We start from the raw sequence: 27,970 nt of genomic DNA, 5'->3' as shown, positions 1-27,970 counted from the left end.
CGGAAGGGAGCGGAGGGGCGGGGGACACCCCCCCCCGGGACCCCCGATCCCTGCGGCGGCACCGGGAGGGGGGGGGGGCGGATATCGGGGGGAGGAACCTCGCGGATCTCCCGCCGGTTTGGGGGGGGGGGGTGTCGCGGGAAGGGGGCGGTGCCCCCCGCAGCCCCCCCACCCCGGGAGGACCCCGGCGGCGCGATGGGGACGGCGGCCTGTGGGGTAGGTGGGAGCGGTGGGGGCGGCGGGGCGCGCGTTGTCCCCCCCTCCCCAAATCCCCGCTCTCCGTTTTCCCGTCCCCGGGGCGCGCCCCCCCCCCAGCGTCTCCCCGTTTCTCACCCACCCCCCCCATCCCCCCGCCTCCCGCCGCCGCCGCGCGCCGCGCCCGGCGCTGGCCAATGAGAGCGCGCGTTGCTGGCAGGTGCGGAGTGTTTTTGTTTTGGGTTGAAGTTGAGGCCGGAGCGGCCGCGGCGGGCGGAGGCCGCGCAGCCCCGGAGCCCCTCCCGCCTTCCTCACACCCCTCCCGCCTTCCTCACACCCCTCCCGCCTTCCTCACACCCCCTCCCGCCTTCCTCACACCCCCCGCCCCTCCTCGTCCTCCCCGCCCGGCCCCGCCATGCGGAGGGAGATGAACGGGGTCACTAAGAGCCGCTTTGAGGTGAGGCCCCGGGGCTGAGGCGATGGGGGGGGCCGGGCCGCAGTGTGTGTGTGTGGATTTAGGGCCCCCCCCTCACGGAACAACGCGGGGGGGGGCGGCTTTACCACAGGCCTGGTGCGGGGGGTGCGCGGGGCGGGGGCTCCGGCCTGTGACCCGCGTTTGGGGCGGGGGGGCGGTGTGAAATTGTGTCCCCCCCACCCTATTTGAGGGCTGTGTGGGTTCCCCCGTCGGATCTAAACTCCCGGGGGGGGGGGGGGGCAGAGCTGCTGCCAACGTGTTGCTGCGGGTGTGAGGAGTTGATGGTGCAGCGGGGGGGGGGGGGTGGGAAACAGCGCCTGGAAAACAAGATTGGGGGGGGGGGTGCGGCCCTGGCACGGCTGATTTTTGGGCAGTAACCGGGAAAAATGTGATGACGAGGAGGTGGGGAAGGAGCGGAGGGTAAACAATAAGATCTATTCAAAGGATGTGGCACAAAGCGGGCGCCCGAGCCAGGGCCAGCCCGGCGTTGTTGTCACAGCTGGCCCGGGGGGGTCACAGGCAGGAGGGTTCGCTGCTCACCCCTGCAGAGCATGGAAATACCTGCCCGGTCTGTCTCTGCGCCGCTTGGCTCCTGTTCCGTCCGAGGACATGGGAGGAAAAGTGTCCAGAATGGTAAATATGTGGCCGTGTCCCCCGCTTCACGGAGAGGGGAAAATCCTGGTTAATGGTAAACTGGAGAGTGGCTGATTCCACAGAGAGCGGCGTTGGGCTCCCCAGGAAACTGGCCCTGGGCTGGGGAAAGGAGCAGAAAATAATCCTATTGTAACATCGCACGTGAAATTTTCTATATCAAACCCATATCAGCTGTCGATAAGCAGCAGCGTGTCTCTTTAGGGTAAACAGCGTCGTACCATCCGTGTTTCTGTAGCATCCGAACGCTGAGCTAAACCGGGGAGCTCGGAATGAGGAGGCTGCATGCGGAACGTGCTTTATCCGGGACTATTGTTTTTACTGTTCTAGTCTGTTCTTGGCTGCACAGATATCTGTTTAATGACTGCAGAGTGGCTGGTGACAGAGCAAAGGATAAAACCACACGCCGGTAGCAGTCTGCTGCGGGGAAATGCCTCCTCATATGGCAACAGCCTTTTTCTCTTCCGTAGCCTTTGTCTTGAAATACTAGAATTCATTCCGGCATCGAGAGCTCTTTTCCTGAACAAGACGAACCTGATTCATTGTGGAGGAGAGTTTGGTTTGATTTGGGTGGGTTTTTTGCTGGAATCGTGTGTCACGTTCTTCCTATAGTAGAAAACGGACAAGCTGAGAATAAGCAAAATGCTCAAAGAGCGTTTGAGGTCTAGATTAGTTATTTTTTAGTCTATATTTGTACGGGAAGAGTTGGTGCATTATAGAGAGGCTGCAAGAAGTACCTTTAAACGTTAGTGCGTTTCTTGGATGTGTTTTGGTTAGTAAATCCAGGGCATGGTTTTATTAGCTCTAGCATTGATTATCTCTGACCCACTCACCTATATATCCTGGAAGGAACGAGTTTCAAACTCTCTTGCTTTAAATACGTGGTTTTCTAGTGAAGGTGTTTTGGTCTGAAAAGCTTCAGAAACGTGAGTGTGTTCACACTAATGAGCAGATTTCGTTTTCAGAGGGCACGTGTGGGTAGAAATTCAGCCGTGCTTTCTAGAAAACAGTTTGTCATCTTTCTGCTTTAAAAGTAAAAGCTCCGTTCCTTTTGGTGTAATAGTTCATATTTAATGTGACATAAGGACAATTATGCAAAAATGTGTTGAAACTGGAAGCTGCCTATTGCGAGTTGTTGAATATTGTAAGATGAACGACGGCAGCGGGGGGCGAAGGCTGGTGGTCAGTTCTCCTCTGCGTTACCCCCAAATCAGACGGTTCCTTGGAGCCTTGGAGTGTCTGGAGTCTTATCTTGGGGGGGAAAAAATAGCTCAATGCAGAGTTGTGACTAATGTATATTGTGTCTGGTTCAGGCTTTAAATAACAGGTTGAATTATTGAGGGGGAGTTCAGACTTAGTTTATTGTCTTTTGTTAAGCCACAGGTTCCTGAACTATTGTTGTCGGGTAATTTTAAAATCCAATCTAGATTGGATTTAATAATCATATCTTCTTACTGTAGTAATAAAATATGGTTATGGATTATGGGCTAAGGTTCTTAAACCTGACTTGGGTATGGGTTTCTGGTGCGGATGTGTCGCCAGGAAGAATGAGACTCCGAAATGAAAGAATGAACTCTGGCATGCGCGGCCCAAGGAGCAGATTCTAAATCAGTCCCTTTATAGGAGGTGTGGCCACCACAGAGAAAATAACCACTTACTGCAGCAAAGCAAACAAAAAGGGAAAACATTACCCAGATTGACGCCTAATTTTCTGTGGTGTTGGTTTAATATGGAACATGCCCTGACAGGTCACAATCCTGGCTTATATTTGAGGTTTCTCTGCTTCCCGTCGGACCTGAGACGTGATGCCTGATGAAATACAACTACATAGCAGCGAAGAGGAGGGGACGTCACCTCCTGATGCTTTTGACTGATACCCTGCTTGCTGGGAGCTTCTTTCTCCTTCCAGAGGTGCCGCTTCTCATCGCTTCATTAATGTCTTTCATCCGCACGCTCCTGGCCTGGGATGTCACCTGGACACGGAGCATCTTGGGCTCCTGTTTGCAAACTCATCAGCAAAAAATAAACATGTTGGAGGGCAGAGTGCTCCCCAGAGCTTTCTGCTTTCCCAGGGATGCGGTCAGTGCTTGTGCAGCCGCACGCACGGAGCTGAGAGATGATCCGGCACAGAACTACCTGCATTTTATATCAACAGCAGCTTCTCTGGTATTAGACCAACCACAGGAGGAGTCGCGGATGTCCTCGGCGTGACCAGACCTCAGGTTTTTAAGTTTCCCCCATGCAGGGATCTCTTACGCTGCGGTGTCTTGTGTTCCATCGAGCCGCGTTGCCAGGCTTAAATAATTATAGTTGCTTTTTTTCCAGACTCTGAGCAATACGTGTAGACTCCTCTACATCCTTAAACAAAAACACCACCCCAAAAAAAGCACCAGCCTGCCCGGCTTCCTCGGGGAGTCTTCAAAACCTCCAATTAGTGGGAGTTGATTCTGGCTGTAAAGTGTTTCTTTATGGGGCAGTTTGTCCTGTTGAAAAAGGACACCAGGGATGCGTCTGAGGAGTGAGTGTGTGTATGAGCCTTGTGAGCACCTTCAGCGGGAAAAACACATCAGTCCGGTGCGTTTCACAGCGTTTCTCTCGTCCTGTGGTTCAGGGAGGGAATTCAGACTCTTCCGAACTGTGCAAGTGGCCTCTGTAGTTCCAGGGTCCTGCTTGAGTTTAGATCGTCCATGAAATGAGGCGAACTGAGAGCAAAATGAGAAACTTTAAATGCTTCAAAATCGAGTTGCCTTCTAATAATTAATCCTCTCTGTGTTCAGAAAGCTGAATTGAATAATCTCGATTACCATCATCCCATTTTTCAATCTACCAGGTTCCTGGCTCTTAAATACTGTTTCGTATTTCAGGGTCACTTGGCTTTACAATGGCAGAGCTGATCTTTTTGGAATGTTCTTGGTTCCCTTTGGGCATCTCTGGTGCTTCTTTCAATCCTTCTGCTTTGTGACTTCAGAGATGCTGAGGGGTCTGGAGCATCTTTGTGATGAGGAGACTGAGAGAGCTGGGGCTGTTGAGCTGGAGAAGAGAAGCTGAGAGGGATGTGATCAATGGGATCAATATCTCAGGGTGGGTGTCAGAGGATGGACCAGACTCTGTTCAGTGGTGCCCAACGCCAGGGTGAGGGGCAGCGGGCACAGACTGAAACACAGGAGGCTCCATCTGAACACGAGGAGAAACTTCTTCCCTTTGCGGTGCCAGAGCCTGGCCCAGGCTGCCCAGAGCGGGTGTGGAGTCTCCTCTGAGACATTCAGACCCCTGGGATCCTGTGTGATCTGCTCTGTGACCCTGCATGAGCAGGGCTGGGGATCTACAGGGGTCCCTTAACACCAGCCACCCTGATTCTGTGATTCCCATGGTGCAATTCCCGGTGTTCCCCGGGATCAGGGACTGTGTCCATGTCACATTGCAGCTTGCAGAACAGGAAAGGGAGTCAGGGCCCGTGCACACGGGGATGGCTCATTGTAGATACCATTATTAACTGGGGCCTGGGATAGATGGGGTAATTACTGTTTTCACAGCTGGATTACCTCACTGCGCCTTTCATCTGACTCACACCATTATGAAAGTCGACCTGATGGCTGTTTTAACCTTATTGATATGGTGTGAAACAGCTGTGGAGGGGCCTTTGTGTGGCTGCTGGTTGTGTTTGCCGTCGCTTTTCCTTTCCAATCAACCATCTGTTTACTTGTGGCAAACTCACCCCAGTGCCCTTCACACCTCACCTCAGGTAGGGTTCTTTTTTGAGACACCATCATTTGACTTTATTTCTGAGTATATACACCAATAATATTATCATGATTTCTTTGGTAATAGCTGAATACAAACCCAATAGTGAAATAAATGTCTTACCACTCATGTGGGACTGTAGGCTTGGGAGAGGGGCAGAACTAGAAGCAACTTGTTTATTGAAGAAGCTAATTTGAATTGTGATGAGTGTGGGTACGTACTTGGAGAGCTAGAGGAGCCTCACTTTTGGCCTGGAAATATTGAAGTGTGTCTCGGGGATGGTTTTTCTTAATAATTTTTTTAAAAAATCCATTCAAAGAGTATTTGTAGTGAACCACTACTCTGCTAAAATGTGCTTGTAAAAAGGCTAAAGAGAAAGAACTGTGATAGTGGGTGTTTTATAGCACAATCCGTGGCCCTGTGAAGCCAGGAAGCCTTTGCCTTATTTACAGTCTCCTCCTTCGCTGGTGTATGATGTTGTTTTTATGGGCAACGGTGGATTATTTAAAACCTTGAAGAAGGTGTGTGAGAAGGCAGCATCACTTTAAATCACGTATCTGTAAGAGGTCATAAAATAGCCAGATGACCACTCGTAGGATGCTGAGGTTTTTGACGGAGCTAAAAAAAGTAAGACGCCCAAAACCATACGGTATTTTTGCTGCTTGCTGCTTGTCCCATCTATTTAACGTATAAATCCAACCAACTCCGACCTCTGCGGTTCTTGGATGCGCGAGCTGACGTTTCGGAGAGGGTTCTTCATTCAGCGCCAGATACAACTTCTGGTAAAGACAAAGCCGATTAACCACGAGGTTCTGCCTCCCCAGTCTGTCACCGGCTGCTCCGGGTCCTGCCCCGTGGGACTGTCGGGTGTCACCGTGTCCCCCGCAGCCCCTGGGCCACGACCGGCAATAGAAGAACCAACACAGGGAGCTTGGAGGTGTAGCCGTGGATGCTTTGTGGAAAACTGTCTTGGAGCCAAGAAAGGGATCGGAGAACAAACCAGATGGACTCAAAGCGTATGAACGTGCCCTTTTGGCGTCTGACGCCAGTTTCTAGTTTTCTAAAAAAGAAAAAATAGGGTCCAGCCCATGGTCCTCCCAGTTGAAATGCTGTTTCTTAAATCAGAAGTTGTTTTCTAGCATCTCACGTTTGACTTGGAGGTTTTCGTTGCTGAACGGAACAATGTGACCTTGTGTGTTTGCACGTTAATCACCTGGTGAATTTTGGCGCACGCGGTCACGTGCAGCGGGCAGCTCTTTAGCGGGGGATGGATTTATACAGGGCTGCGCCCATTTTTTGTTCAGCCTCGTGCTTCTAGCGTTGCTGATTCAAAACAAGCTAAAAAATGTCAGGCTCTTTATTGAACTTGTTGCCGAATGCAGAGTCAGGCTGCTCAGACAGCTCAGCCATCCCCCTGATGTTTCTTGCCAGCAGAAATTCAAGCTGTCCCAAACCAGCAAGATGAAGAAGTCGTCTGATGGTGTACGTCGACTAAATTGCCTATCGAGCTATTTTTAGGAATATTAAGCCTATAACTTTATCCACTTTATCTTGGGTTTTGTGCTGCTTAGTCCTGGTTTTGCTAAGCGGAGCCCTGGGTGGCAGGAGGGGACCGGCCGCTTCGCCTTCCCGCATCCGCAGCCCCGAGCGCATCCCTGCGGAGCTCAGCACCTTTATTCCACAGCCGTTTTCCTTGGAGACCTAACACAGCTTCAAACGGATGCGTTTATTTTGTTGTTGTTTTCTTCTTTTAAACAAGTCCGAACATAACTAAACGCTGGAAGGAGAATTCGCCGGGTCGGAGCTGCTCGTGGATGTAAACAGCTTCGTGCTTTGTGTCCGAGGAGCCTTGTGTTTCACTGGCGCTTCTGTGGGACTGATCTCTGCGCTGTCGTTTTCTCGTTGCCACCAGGAAGGCAGCTCATCCTGCTTAAACCCTGCCTGCCTTCAACCCCGGCCTAGGGAAGGAGCGCTTCACAACAGACACTCGCTGCGTGGCGTTCATTTTCCGGTTATTTCAGCCCTGTAACACTGGTGGTATTTATTTTTTCCCAAAATGAACAGAACTACAGGCAAGGCAGCGTATATTGAGTTTCTAAGAAGTCGCTTCAGAGCTTCTCTGAGCTTTTCCAAAGGAAACACAGAATTAATTCCACTTTGTTTTGCGCTCAGCTTATTTTGCTGGGTTGGAGTTGTGAGCTGGGTCTGGCCTGTGTCTCCTCTTGTTTCAATGACTCCGTGCTGGGCTTGTTCATCTCCTCCGTATGCACCGGAGCAGATAAAAGTGGGATAAATCCTACCAGCGATGGGAGATTTTGGGATGTGAGCCAGCACCTCAGAGCACCTCACAGCTCTGGATTGAAACCTATCGAGTGATTTTGCACAGATGTTCCATTTCTTTCACCTCAGAATAGCAAAATACTCATTTATAGCTCTAAAGTTCATCTCCAAAGCATCTTGATGCTACAGATCGGGTGGGGTGGTAAACAGAGAAAATATGCCAGCTGCAGATGTAATCCTGAATTCATGATGGCAACTGTTGATCTCCCGCCTTTCCGAGCTTAAAACCAGTTTCCAGGTGCATTATTTAGTCTCTAATAACTGCAGGCTAGTTTGTGTCTTGGTTTCGTTGCTGCGTTTCCCGTGGTTGGGAGTGTTGTGGAGGGTCTGGATGGGACAGGGAGCTCCAGGGCTCAACTGCAGCCAAACCCGTGTTCTCAGCACGTGGTTATTGCCTTTTCCTTGGTGTCTGTACGGCTGTTGTAGGAGGTTTGTCTTCCCCCGTTTCTGTTACACAAGTACACGAGTTGCAGTATTTTACAATTATAATATTCACTAGTATTTCCTAGCTTTTCAGAGGGTGCGCCTTTAAATTCCATATTGCTTATTTTGCGTGAGGTTTGCTTTATATCGAGACGCGAAACGCTTCACTTGTTGCATTTGTACTTTCAGGAATGTTCCGTTTCAATTTCCAGCTGCCCACCCGCGTGGATCTTGCTGCTGTTTGGTTGTATTTTGTACTGAAAATGGATGTCCGGCCTCTTTCTGTGCACCAGCCTCGCCATGCCCCGCGTTCCGCTCCGTCCTGCTGGCGCTTCTTGGGCTGCTCTGGATCTTTGCTCTGTGTTCTCAAAGGCCGAGCCAGACCCAACGTTACTTTCCGCTCGAGCGTGTGACGGTGGCTCTGGTTATAACACCTGATTCAAGTGCCTTTACTCGCCCCGTAGCCACTAATTCCGCAAAGCTCCAAATAAGCTTCACCCCTTTCGCTCCGTTGAGCTTTGAATTTTCTGCTTTAGGAGGAAACTTGGAGTTCAAAGTCCACATCTGGGCTAACGCCGGGTGCTCGCTTGTTTGCTTTGGCACTGCTGCTCCTAAAGTTAAGCCTGGTGTGATGCCGATATATTTTTCAGACCAGCCATCCCCCCTCCCGGTGCCTCCATTGAGAACCAGCGGGTTTTGTCTTAGAGATGCGCCTCCGTTATAGAGCACACGTGTTAACTGCACATCAACCCCGGTCTTCTGCTGCTCCTTGTCTCAAGTGGAAAAAATCCCGTGTAACAAAACGTTGGGAAAACTGAGAGTGTTTTTCAGCTGTCGGACAGGCGAGAGGGTCAGGTCTGTCTTTATGTCTAAACTGCGCTTTATTGGGTCAAATCCCTGCTGCTGTTCTAGTGGCAAACTCTTTTTGGTGTGTCAACTGTTGTTCTCTTGAAAACGCAGCCAGTAACTTAAGAAGTGTTTACAGAAAGTAGTTTTGAGCATTTAGGGTAACGTAAAATAAATGTGCTTTGTGTTCTGTACGTTAATATCCCTAATTACTTCCAGTAAACTCGAAATGTTGAAATAATTCATTTAGAAGCTTCTCAAGTGTATTTTTCCATACACAAAAAAGTGAAAAACAACCCTTTTGTTCCTGTTCCTCATCAGAACACCCCTCCAGCCCTTCCCCGCCAATAAACCCCAAACCATTGCCAGATGTGACATTTCCAGGAGCGCGTTGCCCCTTCCCTGCCAGCCCGGGGAGTTTTTCCAGCTCTGCGTAACCCGGGAAGGACGACTTTGTGCCAAGGTGGGGAAATGGGGAATATAACTGTCCTGGCAGCACAGATGGACATTGCGCAGAAACTGTTGAATAAACACCCTTCTAGACAAGGTTTTAGGGACACGGGTTGGTGCTGGAGTTGGGTTGTGCTTGGGCTCCGTGATCCTGAGAGTCTCTTCCAACCAAAATGTGTTTCTCACTGGAGAAGCTTTTACTTGCTGCTGTGGAATAAGTCAACCAACCTGATATTTAGACCTCCGCGTGAATCCAGCAACTCCTTGCTTAGATGGGACCTTCCAAGATATAACGAAACACATGGTGAGTGTGGGTGTCCCGAGGGAGCTGGAGGTGTTTGCCGTACAGTCCACCCATGAGCGCAACCGCTGGATCGGTCCAGCGTGTGGACACCTCGTTTACGTGCTAAATATCACCTGTATGTGTTCGCCCTGGGCAGGATGGGTGTTGTGACCCCAAGGACAGCGCCAGGAGGAGTCCCCGTGCTCGTGTGGCTTTCGCAGCCTGTCCCTGACAACGCAAGACTGGCTCGGGGGCTGAATGAGTGCCTGCAGTCACACAATACTCTACATTTTAACCCGAATAACGCGTCCCTGCGAGGAGTTGCTTCACTTAGAGCGCTTGCATCAACTGTTGTTCACGTCCCTCTTTGCATGCGTGATGAGCGCCGTCCGTCCGTGGGCGTTTCTTGCGCGGGGACGCTCGTAATTATACGCTGTCATCGTTGCACATTCAAAGTGCTGTCACCTCCAGCCCGTGTTGATGCCACACGGGTGACCCAGTTTGGATGGCTGTGCCCTGTAATGAGCGGCTGACACCCCCTGCGCCTGAGCAGCGCCTCGCTGGAAATGAAGCGCTTTATTAGCCCTGCACGGAGCGCCCCTGCTGCAGGACTCTGGCTGCAGGTGAATTGAGCCAGTTTGCACCACTTTTAATATTCTGAAAGGTGAGGGAAGGGTTATTAACACAAAAGGACAATGACATGTTGTGCTAAGTGGCTGCAAGAAGGGTGTATTTTGATCACTTTTGTTGTGGAATTCCAGCACCCGGGCGCTCCCACAGCGCACGTCCTGCCCGGCACCTTTCAATCCAAGGGCTTCTTTAGGAAGGCAAGAAACCCCAAAGGTTCCTGTAGTGTTGTACTTGTCGAAGGGCGGCTTCTACAGACAAACAGTTTGAGGCTTTGATTTACAAGCTTTTTCTTGTGAGCAGCTCCCTGTGTTTTGCACGGAGCTGTGTGAACGTCCTTGACGTGCAGGCTCAGCTCCCAACGGCGCGTTCTCACAGTAAAACCTGAATTCAGACGAAGCCTCCGTGCCAATACGGATGAGACCGAACAGGCTGGCGGCTGCTCCCACCATCTCTATTTTAATCCTTCCTGCCCCTTGCCGGTTCTCTTCCAGTCCGGTTCCTCTCGGAAGTCTCCTCCTGCTGCCTGGTTTGCTCCTTTAATTTCTCTCACCTTTTTTTTTTGTGAAGGGGCTGGTTTGGGTGTAAAATCCTGGCCTGGACAACAATGGGAAAGGGATAGACCTGCCTGTTTATTATTGTAACTGGAGGAAGACAAATCACAGTCTTCTTTCCCATGAATAATTCCTCAGTGTTTCTCATTCTTTAGAGCTTTCTTCAGCATTTCCTTAATTTTCCAGTGGTCTAATGAGATGCTCCAGTCCCGGCACACACACGTGTTACCTCCTTTCGCAGCCTCGGCAGCGTCTGTCCCGACCGGCCGCGGCAATCGCGGTTCCGCCAGGGTGGCATCGTCACAACGCGGCCCTTGACCTGGGGACGTGGAACAGGCTCCCCGGGACTCGTGTCTGCTGGGGAAATGGCAAAACTTCCGCTTGAATGACCTGCTGCCCATCTCATGGACCATTTAGGACTCGCCAAGTTGCGATATCTCCTGGTGGGAAGTGCTAAAAGTGTCTGTGGGGGGGAGACAACACTCCTCTGCTGGGTGACATTTGGGGACAGGGCGCTGGAGAGTTCAGGTCCTGCTTCAGCATCATGCTTCGGTATCTTGAGATCATCAAAAAGCAAACCGTGATTTGGAAGTGCAGCTTTTGAGTATTGGTTTAGCGTTCTCTGGTAGCAACGGCGTTATTCTGTCGGCAGTTTGTTGTCACTGATTGGAGCATATTAAAGAAGCGATGTTAGCTTTCCACGTTAGGCTCCGATGGTTCCTTTGGTGGGGATGGGGTTGCATTGATGCTCAGGTACAGGGTATTTGCTGCCTGGAGAAGCTCTTTGCTGCCGGTGGGGCCCTGTGTACAGCTTGATAAGCCACTAAGATCTTACTTTCCTTTTTTAACTCTTAATCTGATCCTCTGCCACTTAGGTGACCCAGCTGGTGCTGGCTTTATTTGCTTTGCATACATACGACTGAATCGATTCAGAGCACTTAATCAACTGATTAGAATCAGCTTTTTCAGGCTGTAATTTCAGCAGCAGTTTTGACCAGGTATGTAGCTCAGGAAGATCAGCTCTTAGTGGTTCCAGCAGTTCAAGAGAAACTTTATTAATGAAATTAAAGCTCATTCTCGTTCCCTGCTTTGCATCCTTCTGCATGGCAGCCTGAGCTCACCCGGCGCCCTCGTGATTCCTCCTGCGGGCAGAACCCTGTGCAGGTTGGTTGGTTTTTCACCACGGCAGGACAACACGAAGTCTCTTAAATACAGGTAGATAAGCACATGGCATCTGTTTTTCTTAGGACTCCTTAGAAAAGAGAAGCTTCTCTCACTCCTCACAGCTGGTGGGGTTGTTTTAGCTGGTCCAAAATTGAAGGTTTATAAGTATAACACTTTGGGCTACAACAAACAGCTCTGGCTCCGTGGCCGTGGAGGAACACGGAATTTTCCCGGAATCGTCTCTCCTGCTGCAGCACCACAGATTACGTCTCCCTTTATTCCCAAAAGCTCCTTAGGGATGATCTCAAACAATTTGCTGCAGTTTTAAAGTGTCTGTGCTTTGTTTTACCCTCCCAGAACCGTAACACAGACAGAAGCCGCAGTGATGCTGCAGGTGGTACCTTCCTATAGTCTGTGCCAGCCCACAACACCCCCTAATTACCATTTAATAGATAAATAAACCATCTCCATTTATATTTAAACTATACTGGATGTAATACTCTATCGAACTATGGTCCAATTCAGGAGCTTGAAAGCTTGAACACAAAGTTTATCTTTTGAGAATTTATTGGGCCAGATGTCTCTCTCGAAACGGCCTCGTTAACCAGCGGCTCCTTCCCTAGAGTGAAGTAGGTTTTGGTTGCTTAATGCAAATATACGACTAAAATGTTTGAATTGCTTTTGTTTCCAGATGTTCTCAAACAATGACGAAGCTGTGATCAACAAAAAACTTCCGAAAGAGCTGCTGCTCCGGTAAGTTTTCCTTCGGTCTGGGAGCCTGGAGACCGGTGTGTGCAGCCAGGGGCTGATTTTGCTGGTGTGCTCACAAATTACGAGCTGGGATTGAGTCACTTGTAAAGCCACAGACAAACAGAAGCAGATCAAAGGTTTATGCTAAAGATTATTAGGTTTTCAAGTGTTAAATTGATTTGCCGGTCACTTGTTTTGTGGATGGAAGAACTGTAGAACTAAACAAGTCCTTAATGAAAGTGAAGGGTAAGTATAGGCTAACGTGTGGAATAGGGTTCTGTCTGTCTCTAAACGTCCCATTTAAACACAAAGTTCCTCTGCTGCCGTGACACTCAAGCAGATTTGATTGTTCCTCATCGGTAAGAGACAGATGCTCAGCACCTGGTCCCGTTGGCAAAGATCAAACAGCTCACAAGTTGTGGATCTTGGTGGACGATGCACCTTGTGAAGTTTGTGACCCCCGCGCAGAGCGGTGGCGTGTGTGTGATTGTACCTCGCTTGTCACCGTTGGGAAGTCGCGTTATCGGTGCTTTGAGCTGAGATACCAGGCTGGGAACGGTGAACGCAGCTGCGGGTGGATCTTTGAATTATTAACGCAAACAAAATTCTTACGCTGCAAGGAACTGTGTGGTGCTGTCAACACTCGGTGCACGAAAACGCCTGGGGAGAGGAGCTCTGACACCCAAAAGTGTTTCTAGCTCGGTTGTGGGATAAAATGAAGAGAAAAAGTCTGACTTTCTTTTCTTTCAACTGCACTGTCTCCTCTATTCTCTGTAACGGCACCTCCAGTCTGATTCAGATTCAACAAATCAGGATTTGCCCTTATGTGAAGGGGACCAGACGCAGGCTGGGGCCAGGTGTGAAGCCCATCAACACGAGGCGAGGAGCTCATTTGGCGTAAGGAAAGCAGGGATTTAATTGAGGTTTTGCACGGTGCTCAGGGGAACAGGTGTGTGGTCGCTGGGACCTCGATCAGAGCACGGCTGAGCTTTCCGGTGGATCGTAGTGACGCCAACAATCCCATCTTGGGCTGCAGGAGGTACCTGGCGGTGCGGGACGTCTCCAGGCAGTTGGAGAAGGTTTTGTGGTGAGTAGGAGGGAAGATCCTGCACCAAGCAGGGAGGTTTGTCAGGACAGTGCACGGTGTGGCTGCGTTCTAGCAGCACGTCCGCTTCTGTGGGGAAATGCTTTGTGTCTTGATATCCCTAATCATCCTAACCCGCTGTAGAGCGGAGCAAACGCTCAGGAAACCTAGGAAGAAATCAGCAGATAGAGTTTATAAATGTTAAAGTTCATAAGTGATGGTTTTGAGAGTTGGAATTCACTGTTAGCATACTGTGAAAATTAATTAGCGTGGATTGACAGTGCGGCCTTTGAAAGAGAAACTTGGATGCGTTTATCTGCAGGAATCCCCCGTAAATGAGTGTCACTGTCTACAGGACAAAGACTTATGTGTTGAAGCAGCGCTGCTGTGTAATGTCTTGTTCTCCGGTTTGCTCGTTCTGCAGATGGCATCGGTGTCTCGTGTATGTGGTTGCAAAGCGGGAAGCTGTACTCGAGCAAAATAAAGAGGAGGAGGGTGTACAAGGGGTGAACAGCAGCCTCGGCCGCACCCTGAGATACAGAAACGTGCGACCCCAGCCACACTTTTGTCTGGGGGATGAGCTGGAGGTGTAAAGTGCTCAGGAATCTCTCCTGTAAATGTGTCTTTGATTCAGCTGTCACGTCGTGTTCTGTCCCACCGTGTTGCTGGTGGCAGCGCCGTTTGTCCCGCGTTTCCCTGAGCACGGGTAGAGACATCAGCTACCGGGTCACAAATCCTTGTGCTGAAACCGCTGTACCTGCTCCGGCTTTGTCCCCTGCCAGCTGAGTTTCTAGGAGCTTTATACATGATTATACCTTTACACGGTTTAAAATGAGCCAAAGCAGCAAAAAGCAGAGTTGCATTCGCCACCCTCATTCCTGCGCTGACGCAGCTTTGGGAGAGTGACTGAGCGGTGGGTTTGCGGTTCTTCCCTCTGAATGGCATCACGTCCCATTCCCCGGCGCTGCCGTTACCAACACCGCGGTGAAGCGGCGCGTTCGCCAGTCGCTGTTTTGTCCGCACGCCAAACCCCAAGCCTGGACTTCCCGTGGCAGCGCTGGTCTGCGCTGCCTTCCCAAAGAAGGTTTTACCGTCGGCATGACGTGGGGCTCTCAAACAGCTTACGCTCGGCGGGGCGAAGGGGACGGCGTTCGTCTGTCCTTAGCGGTTCACAGGCAGGTCAGGCAGTTTTCAGTTCTCCCCTGGCGTAAGCAGCTTTTACTCCGTGCCACCTCCCGTTCTCAGCACGTCCCGTCACTGGCACCGGCTTCACCATCTGACCTTCAAGCCCCACGTTGATTTATTCCTCGGGAGCTCGAGTTCTGCTCGGGACACAAGCGCCGGAGCACATGGGGACCGGTGAGTCGGCAGCAAAGTTGTCGTTTCCTTCTGGTCCAACCCATCAGGATAAAGTGAGGACGGAGCGAAACGTAACGTGAATGGTGGGTCGCTGGCGTAAATCGGCGCTGGTAATTTTAGAAGGCTGACGGTCTAAGCTCGCTCACCTCAGAGCCCGCAGCATTAGGGTCTTGTCCCTAATCTAATTAGAGCGGCAGTGGGAAAGTGAGCGGTCCTGGGAAACCCTGAGTGGATTAAGAGGTTGAAACCTGGAAAATGCTCCAGCCGCAGCGTGTTTCAGCTGAATCGTCTGGTGCTGGTCTGTTCCAAGTCCTGAACAGAGGGAGCTGCTTTGCAGCGAAACAGTTTCATCTGCCGCAGTACCAGAGCTGGTTTAATTCCTGTTTGGATTCCTCCGCCTTCACCTGTAGTCACTCTTTGATGATAAAGTTATTTCTGTGGATTATTTCCTTACTGTCAACTCTGATATATTTCCTCATGGTGGAACGGGAGGTTTCGCTGCCCTGACGTCCCTTTTGCTGCGTGGGCAGGCGGGGAAGGGAGGAGCAGGAAATAGGAAAGAATTTGGCCAAGACCTAATAGCCCTGGTAGAGGGATGGGGTGGTTATTAATAGCTTGGGATTTCCATGGAGAAAGCGATTTTAATGAAAATATGGAAAGCTTGTGTACTTATCGACCAAGTCGTCATTCCCATGGAGTGGGATTTGTTTGTTCTTTTGCTCCCGTGATGGGAATGTAGGGCGAAAGGGAGAATTTTCCCCAGCTTCTCTCATTTCCCCAGGCTTTCCTTGTATTGTTGTACGTCAACATGGTGCTAAATAAATCCTCAGTGCTCGCATACATGCACAAATAAATGACACTTAATTCAAGGGGAAGACTCGTCTATAAGCAGGTGAAAGCGAGCGTGGAGCTGCTGCTGAAATCCAGAGGTGGGTTCCCGATACATCGTTATAGTAAAGTGTGTATTAGCTCTTTTCCACACCTTTTCCACACCACTTAACTCCCATCATATCACTAATTTTTGTCTCGAGATGAGTATGGAACAGATGAGAAGTATTTTGAACCAGGCTCCTTGGATCCATGAGTGTCTTTGGAAATACAAGAGGGCACGTGGCTGTTTGTTCTGCCACGTCCTGACTTCACCAAGTGTTTGTTAAGCTACGTGACACCTGCAAGTGTCTGTGTTTTCATGAATAATCTGCATTTATCCTCTGTCGGGAACATCCTTTTCGCTTCTTCACCAACACTGATGTTTCTAAAGTGCTTTTTATATACCTGCTAATGAGGAAAACGTGGTCATGCGAATCTTTAACACTTCTGACCACATCTGCCTTCGCTTTCTGGTGGTCTTCAAGTCTAAAATACTAAAGCACTTGTGCAAGTGTTTTCTTGTAGTCAAGCATTTGTATTCTCTTTGCAAAACCATTCCACCCTATGGTTTTGTAGTTGCTATCAAAGAGAATGAGACCTCGCTATCTACTGTCCGCTTGATCTTCTCTTTTCGTGGCATATGATTGTTTGAATGACTATAAACCATAAAATAACCATCTTGGTGCAGATTTGGGAGCTTTAAATGGGCCTGGTGCTCCCTGCGCTCACACACGGGGTGTGTGCGCCCAAGAGAGACAAGTGGATGTCCTAACCCAGATAGCATTGTGAAGTATTACTGGTTAATTCCTTTAGCCTGTTTGTCCTGCCATTGGACATCAGTCTGTTAAACAAACCATATGTGATACCCGTAACCTCCTGTTTTGATCAGTAATCGTTTGGTTTACCGCCAGTCAACACTACAAGGTGCAAGATGAATGTTTCCCGGTGGCTCGGTGTCTGTTTTGCTCTCATTCAGTAACTGCTTGGTCTGCGCTTCTTTTCACAGCTCAGCTTTCAACCGAATTACAAAGAAGTTCTGCTGCATCCAGTCCTTTTTCCCCCTTTGTTTTCCACATTCTCGTTGTTTTTAATGTAGGTGACCAATACCGTGTCTCTTCTTTCTGTTGCAGAATTTTCTCTTTCCTGGATGTGGTGACCCTGTGTCGTTGTGCCCAGGTTTCCAGGGTAAGAACCTTCGTCCTCGCTGCTGGAATTTGTCAGTGGGTTGGCTTTGGGTGACATTCCCTCACTCCAGCCTTCCCTGGAACACCAAACCACCAGGGTTTGTACCAGCGAGCTTTGTGCCACTCTGCTCTTGTTATTTAGTGTCCCATATTAACGCTGCAACACCAGAAACTCCCGATGGCAGCAGCGAAGGGGAACTCAAAGCTCGAATGCCATTTTACCCTTGTTTTCTTTTGGTTGTTTTCATATTAACCCCACGTTTACGTTTTCTCCCCCAATAAAGGCGTGGAATGTTCTGGCCCTGGATGGCAGTAACTGGCAGCGAATTGACCTGTTTGATTTCCAGAGGGATATTGAGGTATAATTAAGTGACATACAAACCCATTTTTCCTGTTAAAATGTAATTACAGCCTAGAATGGATTAACACTCCCAGCATTACCCTTTTTGCCTTCCCTGGAGATAGAAATCATTCATTTCAGTTCTTCTCAGGGAGTCTTTATAAAAGGCTCGGCAATCCATTCAGCTTTTGAAAATTGACAGATTTATATATCTGTATCACGGTTTAAAGGTAGTAATAGAAGGAAAGTGGTTTTATGTGTGTTCTGGAGACAGAAATAAGTAGAGTGGTATGTTCTCATGGAAGACCACTGCTTTTGTAGAGCAGAATTTGAGCTGCTTTTCCTTCCACCCAAATAAAGATCAACATAGCACACACTTAGACCATTAATTGCATCAATCAGGATAAGAGACAAAAAAACCCCAACCCCTCCAGTTTAAGTTAAACTTTTGAATGCTGCGCCGTCACTTTGGGGCTGTTTAACGTGGCTGTTTCCGCAGGGCCGCGTCGTGGAGAACATTTCCAAGCGCTGCGGGGGTTTCCTGCGGAAGCTGAGCCTGCGCGGCTGCCTGGGAGTGGGAGACAACGCCTTGAGGTAGCACAGCGGCTCCTTCCTGCTCTAAACCTGCCTTAAAGTACCATTCCGTTCCTCCAGCGACACTTTATGAACACTGTGGAACTGCGATCTGTAGCCTGTCGGTCTAACTTAAACCGCTGAGAACAGTAACATAGGAGCCTTTTTAATTTACCAGTAGCCGTTTTTCTCGATTCTTATTAAAATAACGCCAGCTGCTACTCCAGGCTAAGCAGTAATGGGTGCTGAACTGCAAACTTTTGCCCTCAGGCTGCGAAATCCCAAGGCAACACACATTATTTATTTTCTTTATTTACTTACTTATTTTGAGACGATATGGTAACATTGTACCTGCCGCGTTCTGCTTAAAACAAATGCTGTAAAACACCTGGAATCCTGTTGCTTGCAAAATATGGCGTTTTCCCTTTTCTTTACCGCAGGACGTTTGCACAGAACTGCAGGAATATTGAAGTGTTGAACCTAAATGGCTGTACCAAGATCACAGACGCGTGAGTCCCGTTCTCGTCTGCTTGCCCTTTCATCCCCTTTGCCGTCTCCTTTGGAAGGGGCGGCCGGGCTTGTGCGTGCGGTGGATAATACAACGCGAAATGTTGATAACCTTTAATGTTTCGTGTCTCTTCTCTTGCAGGACGTGTACCAGCCTCAGTAAGTTCTGCTCGAAGCTCCGGCACCTCGATCTGGCTTCCTGCACCTCCATAACCAACCTGTCGCTGAAGGCGCTGAGGTAGGAGCCAAAACCCAGTGAGGTTCGATTCCCCGCAGCATGAGCCGCCCTTGACCTTGTTTGTATCAGTCCTGATGCTTATTAGCAGTAGAAGAAGAATTATATTCTATTAAAGCCTTGGAGGAGGGATTTTGGGAAGAGAAAATTCTTAGTCCATCTTTTTAAACTGCTCATTTACTAACAGTCAGTTTTGTTGTAAAAGTACCATCGCACGCTTAGCGATTGTTCCGTAGCTGGAAGGTGAACACCAGCATGTGACCGTTTGTCTTTTTAAACTGCTTAGGAGACATAGAACTGCTTAAATCCGCTAAATGGAATTGCCAAGTAATCTAGAAAAGGAAGGGACAGACAGACATTGGTGGGAAGATGTTGGGACAGAGAAAAGGAGGCAAAAAATTCACTGAAGGTAACAATAGAGGTCGAGCTATTTTAAAAAAACCCAAACTACAAGTAATATGCCAGTGGAATAAAAGAACACAGAGGGAAGCTGTATCATGGGAAAAATACTGGAGGGTGAATCTGGACACCAGAAGAACACACAGATTTGAAAGAGCAAATTGATGATTAAATGATTTTAGTAGCTGCATTCAAATACTTTGAGCCGTTTTTTTCCCTTCCCTCGAGGGTCTTCATCCTTGTCTCTGATTGCACACGGTCGGATTAGTGCTGCAGCTACCTTCAATACACGATAGCGTGGGGGATGTATACTATATCTCAATTATAAATTACGCTTGAGTGTTACTCCATTTGCAAATGCAAAGTTACACCTGGAGAGTTAGAAGCAGCATGGCAGGAATCAACCCTATTTTGGGTTTTGTTGAGGTTGGTTTGGTTGTATTCAGATCTCAAGAGCCCGTGGTGTCCGTCCATGGCTGGGAGGTGTCCAAAATGGGGTACATTTATTGTCTTTTACCCCACTAATACCTGATTTTAGAGCTCCTGATGCTGCCTGTGGAGAGCTCTTCATTTCTGGAGAGGATGTTTGACAAGTGTTCCCCGGGGGGTGCGGGTTGAACATCTGGGTCCCACAAACGGGCATTTCCCAGATCCTGCCTTGAAGCAGCAGCATTTCTTGCCCAAACAAACCCGGTTGCCACGTGCTTTTCCTTTCCATCCGAAGCGAGGGGTGTCCACTGCTGGAACAGCTGAACATCTCCTGGTGCGACCAAGTGACCAAGGACGGCGTGCAGGCGCTGGTGCGGGGCTGCGGGGGACTGCGGGCGCTGTTCCTGAAGGGCTGCACGCAGGTACGGCTCGTGGGGATCGCGGCAGCTGCTGCTTTCCTGCCGCCACCAAAACCGCGCCGCTCAAGCATCGTAGATTTTTCTCTTCCCAGAAACGCTACGTTACTGAAATTACTCTGCCCGTTGGAGATTAACCGCTCTCATTGAAATTCTTTAATAGCTTTGAGCTCAGTACGAATAGCGGCACAGCGAACAAATTGTGTGTCTAGCTGTAGAATCGTTCTTCTTTCCCCCCCATGGAGAACACGTTGAGCAAACTTCTTTAAAGAGGAGATAACTTTGCTATTCACGGGCGGCCCCATCCAGTTCTGAAGGCTCAGAGAAGCGTGACAGCGCTTTCCTTTGCTCTGGCCATAGAATTTCTGTGTCGCTTGGTCAAAGGGAATCAGTGGATGTGAAAAGCTGCCTCTGCAGTCAGTCAGGAACGCGATGCTGCTCCCTCATGTCTATCATGCAGCTCCTGAGCTATGCTGGAGGATTTGAAGCGGCTGCAGAGGTCGTGCTAACACTGGTGTGCACGGGCAAGCCCAGCCCTAAGCGCTATAGTCAGTAGGTTTCTTCTAAATTTATATACAGTTGGATTTTTGGTACGTGAGATGAGCATACGCGGCTGTAAAAACAACTCGGTCAAAGCTATAATCTCAACCTATTTTGAGAATTCAGGTCACGCAAACAGCTTGAGTTTCTAGGAATTTATGGAGTCGTGAGTAATATTGATGGCAATACATCCCTGTCATCAATTACTTGCCATCTGTTCTTATAGATTTATGAATAACAGGCTTTTTCAGCATCACAAAGCAACCTGGATATGCTTATGCTCCTCACATTGAAATAAGACTCTTTTTTTGAGTTCTAGTATCACAGTATAAAGATGGTTTTACTTACAGGTCCTCACTAGAGAAGCATTTCCTTAATTCCTCTAAATAGTTTCTGATTTCACTATCCGCTCTGTGAATTGCGCGCGTTTGATCAGATCAGCTTTGCTCTAACTCAGTGTTGTGGGTCTTTGGACTCTGTTCCTGATGGTAAAAAAGCGGCACGTAGTTATTGCTGTGAATGTTGAATCTGCGGTGCATTGCCCTCCTCCCCCGTAGGTATCCAAACCACACACGCTTTATTGTTTTCAGAGCTTTATTTTGAAGATTCCTTAAAGTATTAACAGGTCGCTTCGGTCTCTAAACTTTTCTTTGCAGCTTGAGGACGAAGCTCTGAAATACATCGGTGCACATTGTCCCGAACTGGTGACTTTAAACCTTCAAACATGCTTAGTAAGTAAAACTCCCTCTGATTTCCCAGCTCAGCCGTCGCGGTGCGTTTAGAACCAGCTCTAAGCAGAGCCGTGCGCTCCGTCCCACAAGCGCCATCCGTGCGGACGGGCCCAGCCTCAGTTTACGAGGCTTTTAAAAAGAGTTGATGAAAAGCAGCTTTTTGGGAGCATTGAATGAGCCCCCGCGGCAGCGTCGCAGCGGTCGCCGTGTCGGGATTGTTCGTCTCCCTGCCCACGGGGCTTCCAAACCCCTTTGCAGGACTAGCTGGAAAAATGCTTTCCATGTTTGTGTGGCGATGGAGCCGGGCGATTCCTCTGGGCTTTTTTAGAACGCTGAGCCAAATGCAGTTTCTCTGCACAGAAAGACTTTAAACCAGTTATTCTGCAGTGCCAAAAATGTATATTTATGCCAAAAAATCAATTGGAATGGGCTCTTTGTATGTACCGTCGTGCAGTGAGGAACCGGACAGGCTCGTCCTTTGCCGTGGAATGGGGTGAGGACTGAGGGCCCTTTCCCACCCCAAGGAGCAGCTTTACCAGTTACTACACTGGCAGGAGACCGGTGTCCATCCCATAGCAACTTCCAGACCTGCATCTGGGGTCTGGGGGAGAAGCAAACAGGCAGAAAGGAGAAGAAAACCGTTAATTATTAATAATAAAGTCCTTGATCGCCTTAACTGAAAATCCCACGTTCTGCTGAGTTGCTGTTTCATCTCACTTGCTGTTTGCTGTTTTAAAAGCAACAGTCCAGTCCCTAAGTTGGTGCTTTTCGGTGGCACTTGAGTCTGGCCTCTGAAAATCCAGAAGGGAAGAATTAAGCGAGGCTTAACCTGGTCCCCCAGCAAGCGCAGCCTTTGCCACCTTTTGTCCCTTTTTCCCCTCACCCTGTGTTGCTCTTAACCCCGTGTGGTTCTTTGGCACAGCCACGCTGAGTTTTGCCTGTGTAGGGAAACATCTGGAGCAGATGTGCGCGCTGTTGCCCTCCCAGATGTGCGAGCAGAGCAGCGGGTCGACGGAGCTGCGGTGAATTTAGCGTGATGCAAGCTGTCAGCCCGGCTCTCACCCTGCGGGTTTGGGGCCTAAAACACACTGAATTCTATTTTTAAAAAGCCTTTTTGTGAGAACAACCTGCTGTGCTGTTTTTTGGGTAACTTTTAGCTGCTTTCTGGGCTTGAGTTTAAGCCAAGAAGGTGTTTCCAAGCCAGGCTTGCACAGGAAGGCAGGACCGAGCCTGCGTGCGGAATCACTTTCCCAATGTCGACACGTCACTTCAACGTGGCTTTTCCTCTTCCAGCCGCTCCGCTGAAACATTTGACCGCGTTTTTGGGTTGAAAGAAGCGCAACTTGGCCTCTGGGTGCCCGGTTGGGAGTCTGAGAAGGAAAATATGCAGTGCCTTGCACCTCCGCCTCCGTCGTTATGGCTTGTGATGTTGTTATTGTTTTTCTTGTAGCAAATAACAGATGATGGTCTCATTACAATATGCAGAGGATGCCACAAGTTGCAATCCTTGTGTGCTTCAGGCTGCTCTAACATTACAGATGCCATCCTGAACGCGCTGGGCCAGAACTGCCCCCGCCTCAGGTGAGTCCTCCCCACAGAGCATCCTGCTCGTGTAGTCTTGTAATATTTGAGCCATTTTAGCCTCTGAAGCTCTTTCTGAGCTTTTTGCTGTGGGATGGTGCCATTTGTACCCAAATTTCTGGTTTCGGATGACAAAACGGGTGGTCAAAGAGCCCCGTGCTGTGGTGGCAGGAGACTCACTCTCCTTTGACCCCATTGTGCTTCTGTTGTTCCATGAACAACAGCCGAGGTTCGGTCGCTTTTGTATTGAGAACTGACAACACGTTTAACCAACATTGTTTCCTCGTGGCATGTGATATTAACAGGGTTTTCATGATGATTTTGTAGCAGATGCCATTTACTCTGCCTGAAAGAGTGGCCTTCCAGCCACATCTCTGCACACGCTTGCTTGTTCTTGTTATTATTATTAAGACTTCTTTATTAGGACAGGTTTCTTCAGGAAGACTTGACTGTCATTCAGAAACTGGAAGAAGAGACAGGTTTATTATCTGACCCCTGCAACAGCCTGTGCTAAATGGCATGAAATACAGGGGGAAAAGAAAACACAGCTGTTTTCTGTGATAAGAAACAGAGTTACTGGTACAAAGGGCAGCACACAAGTGTGTGGAAACCAGTTGTGAAAGAGGAAGGTAAAACCTGCGTTTAGTTCCGAATGGTTTCCGTGTTTATGTTCAGCTGCAGCTGTACGGTGTTAAACTCCATAGGGTGAAATGCAGAATGCACGCTTGGAAAGTTGGCGCTTTTGTCATGGTTGTTATCGATTCTTTCTGTGCAGAATATTAGAAGTCGCGAGGTGTTCCCAGCTGACAGATGTGGGCTTCACCACTCTAGCCAGGGTAAGTGTTGCTATCCCCTTGTTCATCCGGTGTCTTCGCTTTCTTTTTGTGACAGATACAAGCAGCAGCTTTCTCAGGTGTGGATTTCTATTGTGCTTTCCATGTTGGAATGGAAGCTGACTTACAAAAATGACCTTCTGTGTAATCTCTGCCATTGTCCTGACCCGCACATCGAGGAGGACGTGAATCCAAACCGCGGGAAATGTTAAATACTTAAGAGTTATAAACTTTACTGTTTGTTTTGTTAGGTTCTTTTGTAATTTTCTATATTAGTCTGTGTTCTATACAACAGACCCTCCTTTGCTCTCTATCAATAAAAAACTCCACCTTGAAACGAGCGGAATTGCCAGATTCCCTTTATCTGGTGGTGTCTGTAAAGAAGCAGCAAACTCGCTTTCACTCCTGCTGCTTCGTGGAGGCAAAACCTTCATTTTTGTTTTAATTTAGCCATTTATTGTAGCTCTGTTTGCACTCACTTTGTGCCTTTGGTCTTGTGTTTGCTCCTAGAACTGCCACGAGCTTGAAAAGATGGACCTGGAGGAGTGTGTCCAGGTAGGAGCTGCTGCCTCCGCCGGGGTTTCGGTTTGGCACAGTCACAATGGTGTGAAAAGCTGGTAAAAAGTCCAATTTAGAAACCAGAACTTGCTTTAGACTCCTGAGCAAGAAGATACGATATCTTTGGATAAGAAAAAATACTAGTTTTGTAGTTCGATTTGGTTGAGTTTTGTAGTAATAAGAAAGCTTGAATAGTAATAGGTGTGTCCTGGAGGTGAGTTGGGATCAAGATAAAGTCTCCTATGTGGCTCACACTGTTCTATGTGCCATATAACCCTGGCAATATAGCAATATATAGTTGAGTTTACTCAAGATCCCGTGAAAAATCTCCAAGAATAGACTTGAAATGGATTCAGATGAAGAGAGAGGAGGGAAGAGGGTTTTGCTCCATGCGCTGGGAACAGCCTGACCCAGGATTCTGCCCTTCCCGCTGTTTCCAGGGCAGAAATTCAGGAGGCGACCAGAGGAAATTACAATAGTCCAGACGGGAAGTGATTTAAAGTTAACCCGAAAGAAAAGGAACAAATCGGGCCGTGTCCTTGGCCTGACTGTGAACAAAGGCAGCACAGGTTCCCTGCGGAACGCTGCAGATTGCAGAGCCATTGTGTCAAGTCTCTTTCTTCCTGAGGGATAAAGAGGGAACCGTTCGGCGATGTAGCGAGTTCGGAGGGGCGTTTGGACACCTCTGGGCCTGTGAGATAAACATTTAGGAGACATTGTGGCTTGAACAAGTCTGCTCGCTTGCTTTTCTTAATTGTGAGTTGATTTAGTGAGAGCCACTTAAGGAAGTTCAAAAAAACACATCAATACCTGTATCTTAACAGTCCTTTAAGGGCATGAGCTGATTTCTCTAAGGGACTGGAAGAACCTGCACATCTGGTCACGCAGGAGATGAGTTCCTGCAAAAAACTGCAGGTTTTCTTTCATGGACGGGGGGAAAAGCCCTTGTGCAAAGCACCCAGCATGGAAAGGCTTTTTCTCTTTCCTTTTTCCTGCAGATAACAGACAGCACACTAATCCAGCTTTCCATACACTGTCCGCGGCTGCAGGTTCTGGTGAGTATTGGGAGTGAGACTTCCAGCATCTCTTCTCCAAACAAAGGGATTTGAAGCGCTGCCTGCGGGGATTTGTCTCTTTGACTTCATAGACACCTTGTGAAGGCTCAGAAGAGTTCAGCTAGAAACCTGGCCCTGAAGAACCTCTTGTCCCTCCCCTCCCGCTCGCGTTAGTCATACACCAGGCTGCCTGAAAAGGAGTTTTAGGACATGGAATTCTCCCGGTAGCAGCACCTGCGCGCCTGAGCAGAATTGGTGTAGAAACAGGCTGGGTGGATGAGGCAGCTCGCTGGCTCTGGAAAGCCAAGCTGATGTCTCTGGGCATTCAGACTCGCTCTCCCCATGTCCCTGTGTGTGCAGCTCCCTTGTTGTCACACGAAAATCCATCCCTGGGAGGTGCTGGGGATGCAACAGGCTGGTGCTGTCTCCTCGTTTGAGCTTTGCTTCCTCCTCAAGAACTTCTAAGGTACATCTCACCTCCAAAAAAACACACCGAGTAGGTGATATTACATTTCTGCTTGTTCTTAGATGCAGTGACAGGGTCCTTGTCGAGGGTTAAGATTGCGGGGTGACAATAAAACCCTGGCAGATGTATTGTTAACCCCCTCTCCCCCCCCACTTCCCCCTTTTCGCCCCTCCCTCTCCCCCCTTCCACTCAGGACAGGTGATTGGGAGGGAAAGAAGGACAGAGAGAAGAGAGTTGGAAAAATTAACAATGTTTTACTAATGCTACTGATAAGAATAGAGAAAATAATACAAAATATACAAAACCAATCTTGAAAGTCTCAGCAACTGCAGAGCCGGCACCCAAAGTCCTGGACTGGACTCTGGAGCCAACCGGAGCTGGAGTCAGTCTGTCACTGGGCCTCAGTTCGCAGGGACGACTCGCAAGGTCCTCTCCTAACGTCGGCCATAAGCAGAAGGGAAAAAGCAAAGGCAAAAGGGACGAGAACCTCGTGATCTCCCACTTTTATATGAAGTATTCACGTGAATGGAATGTTATACACAGTTGGTCAGTTTCTTGGTCACCGGTTTCTCGTTACCCCTCTGGCGAGATGTCCATCCATGCTTATCAATAAGTTTGCATTCCATTGCTAGGTTTACCAAAACGTGTCTGGTTCTCCAGGAAAATGCAGTTAATATGAAGCTTTAGCTGACAGGCAAAATTCACTGAAAGAGAAACTTGTTTTTAACAAATCCAGGACAGTCCTTCAGATTTTACAAAAGTGCAAGATCTGCCCCAAAAAATAAAGCGTGGCAAAGCAATCCAAACCTATGGAACGTGGAGCGTCCTCTCCCCTGTCCCCGTGTCCCCTGGCAGCGTGTTGGCCGCGGTTCGCCCGTGGCGGGGGCCGCTAACTCGCTGTGTTTGGCCGCAGAGTTTGTCCCACTGCGAGCTGATCACGGACGACGGGATCCGGCACTTGGGCAACGGCGCCTGCGCCCACGACCGCTTGGAAGTGATCGAGCTGGACAACTGCCCCCTGATCACCGACGCCTCCCTGGAGCACCTGAAGAGCTGCCACAGCCTGGAGAGGATAGAACTGTACGACTGCCAGCAGATCACGCGCGCGGGGATCAAGAGACTCAGGGTAAAGAAAAGAGTGAGAAATTCAGACGCCACCGAGGCTGCGACTTGGACGATCGATCCGGTGGGGAAGGGGGAGGGCTGAGGTTTCACATTCTTCATCCTTGGGCCATCATCTGGGAAATTAACAGCTGTCCTGCACTTGGATGGAGGAAAGAACATCATTTGTTCTTACTCCTTGTTACTATTTTCTGGTGACAGAACTTGCACATCCACATTCTGGGTTGAAATTGCGCTGACAAGCGTAGAGTCTGACTCTAGTTTTTATGCGTTTGTAATCTGAAGACCAGCCAGGCCTATTCCCCCCTCTCTGCTGCAACCCCTCCTCACTTTAACCCTATTTTTTGTCTTTTCCAGACCCATTTACCCAACATCAAAGTCCACGCGTACTTCGCGCCGGTGACCCCCCCTCCGTCGGTCGGGGGCAGCCGACAACGCTTCTGCAGATGCTGCATCATCCTATGACACTGGAAGCGATCGTCCTTGGCGAACTGAGTATTTAATTACACTTGTAGAATGACGGCGGACGCCCGTATCTTCGAGGAAAAGCGATACCAGTGTCATTTGCCAGGGCCAGCGGGCCGGGCCGCGCCGCCGGGCCCCATAGCCCCCCCATAACGTACATACGCACCCCCCGGCCGGCCCAGCGCACCGGTGAACTCTGCGGCGCGGGACCTGGAGCCGGCTTGGCTTTTCTTTTCTGTTTCTGTAGGTGGATTGGTATAATTCTGAACCATTCCTACTGGGCATGCTCAGATGAAATCCTTGCGGTAAGGAGTTGGGGGGGGATCGCAAACCCAGATTGACTGTTGCTGCTGTTGAGGTTGGAATACGAACCGAACCCTGCGGCACGGGGAGAGGGGCGAGGGAAGGAACGTGCTTTAACCCTGCATCTGTTGTCCAGAAGAAAAAAAATACTATGAAAATCCCAACAAGTTTTGTGTCCATTTGTCAGTGAGGGGATGGAGCAGCAGCTGTTGCCAGATGTGGTTTCCTCGCGCTTCTCTGCGCTCCCCTTCGTTCATCCCCGTGCTCCGCACCATCCAGCCCAGCACCTCCCTGAGATCGTTGTGATCCAGCTTTGAAATCTGCAGTGTCAGGATCTTATTGTTTTCACCCTCCCTGCGTTGTGCTTTTTTCCACCGGTTTCTAATTCAGTCGTTTTCCTGCGATTTACCAAACAAAAGTT

The 27,970-nt window shown here is 49.2% G+C and overlaps 1 protein-coding gene across 2 annotated transcripts; it reads left to right on the top strand.

Moving 5' to 3' along the window:
* The first annotated feature begins 48 nt into the window (after positions 1-48).
* On the top strand, positions 49-27,716 carry FBXL20 (F-box and leucine rich repeat protein 20). 2 transcript variants are annotated; one of them, XM_082071028.1, is made up of 15 exons: positions 49-216; positions 12,441-12,502; positions 16,943-16,997; positions 17,281-17,355; positions 17,836-17,930; positions 18,350-18,418; positions 18,559-18,654; positions 19,775-19,901; positions 21,092-21,166; positions 22,617-22,747; positions 23,523-23,583; positions 24,091-24,135; positions 25,137-25,193; positions 26,573-26,785; positions 27,139-27,716. In XM_082071028.1, the coding sequence occupies exons 1-15, from the start codon at positions 196-198 to the stop codon at positions 27,244-27,246; spliced, it is 1,290 nt and encodes a 429-aa protein (XP_081927154.1). In that variant the 5' UTR covers positions 49-195; the 3' UTR covers positions 27,247-27,716. The 2 variants fall into 2 exon arrangements, with proteins under 2 accessions (XP_081927154.1, XP_081927153.1); XM_082071027.1 differs by lacking the exon at positions 49-216 and adding an exon at positions 426-652.
* Positions 27,717-27,970: the final 254 nt, after the last annotated feature.

The sequence above is a fragment of the Streptopelia decaocto genome, assembly GCF_964273445.1.
Source record: "Streptopelia decaocto genome assembly, chromosome: 22".
Classification (NCBI taxonomy): Eukaryota; Metazoa; Chordata; class Aves; order Columbiformes; family Columbidae; genus Streptopelia; species Streptopelia decaocto.
Note: the sequence above shows the minus strand (reverse complement) of the source record. Positions and strands in the feature narration are given on the sequence as shown.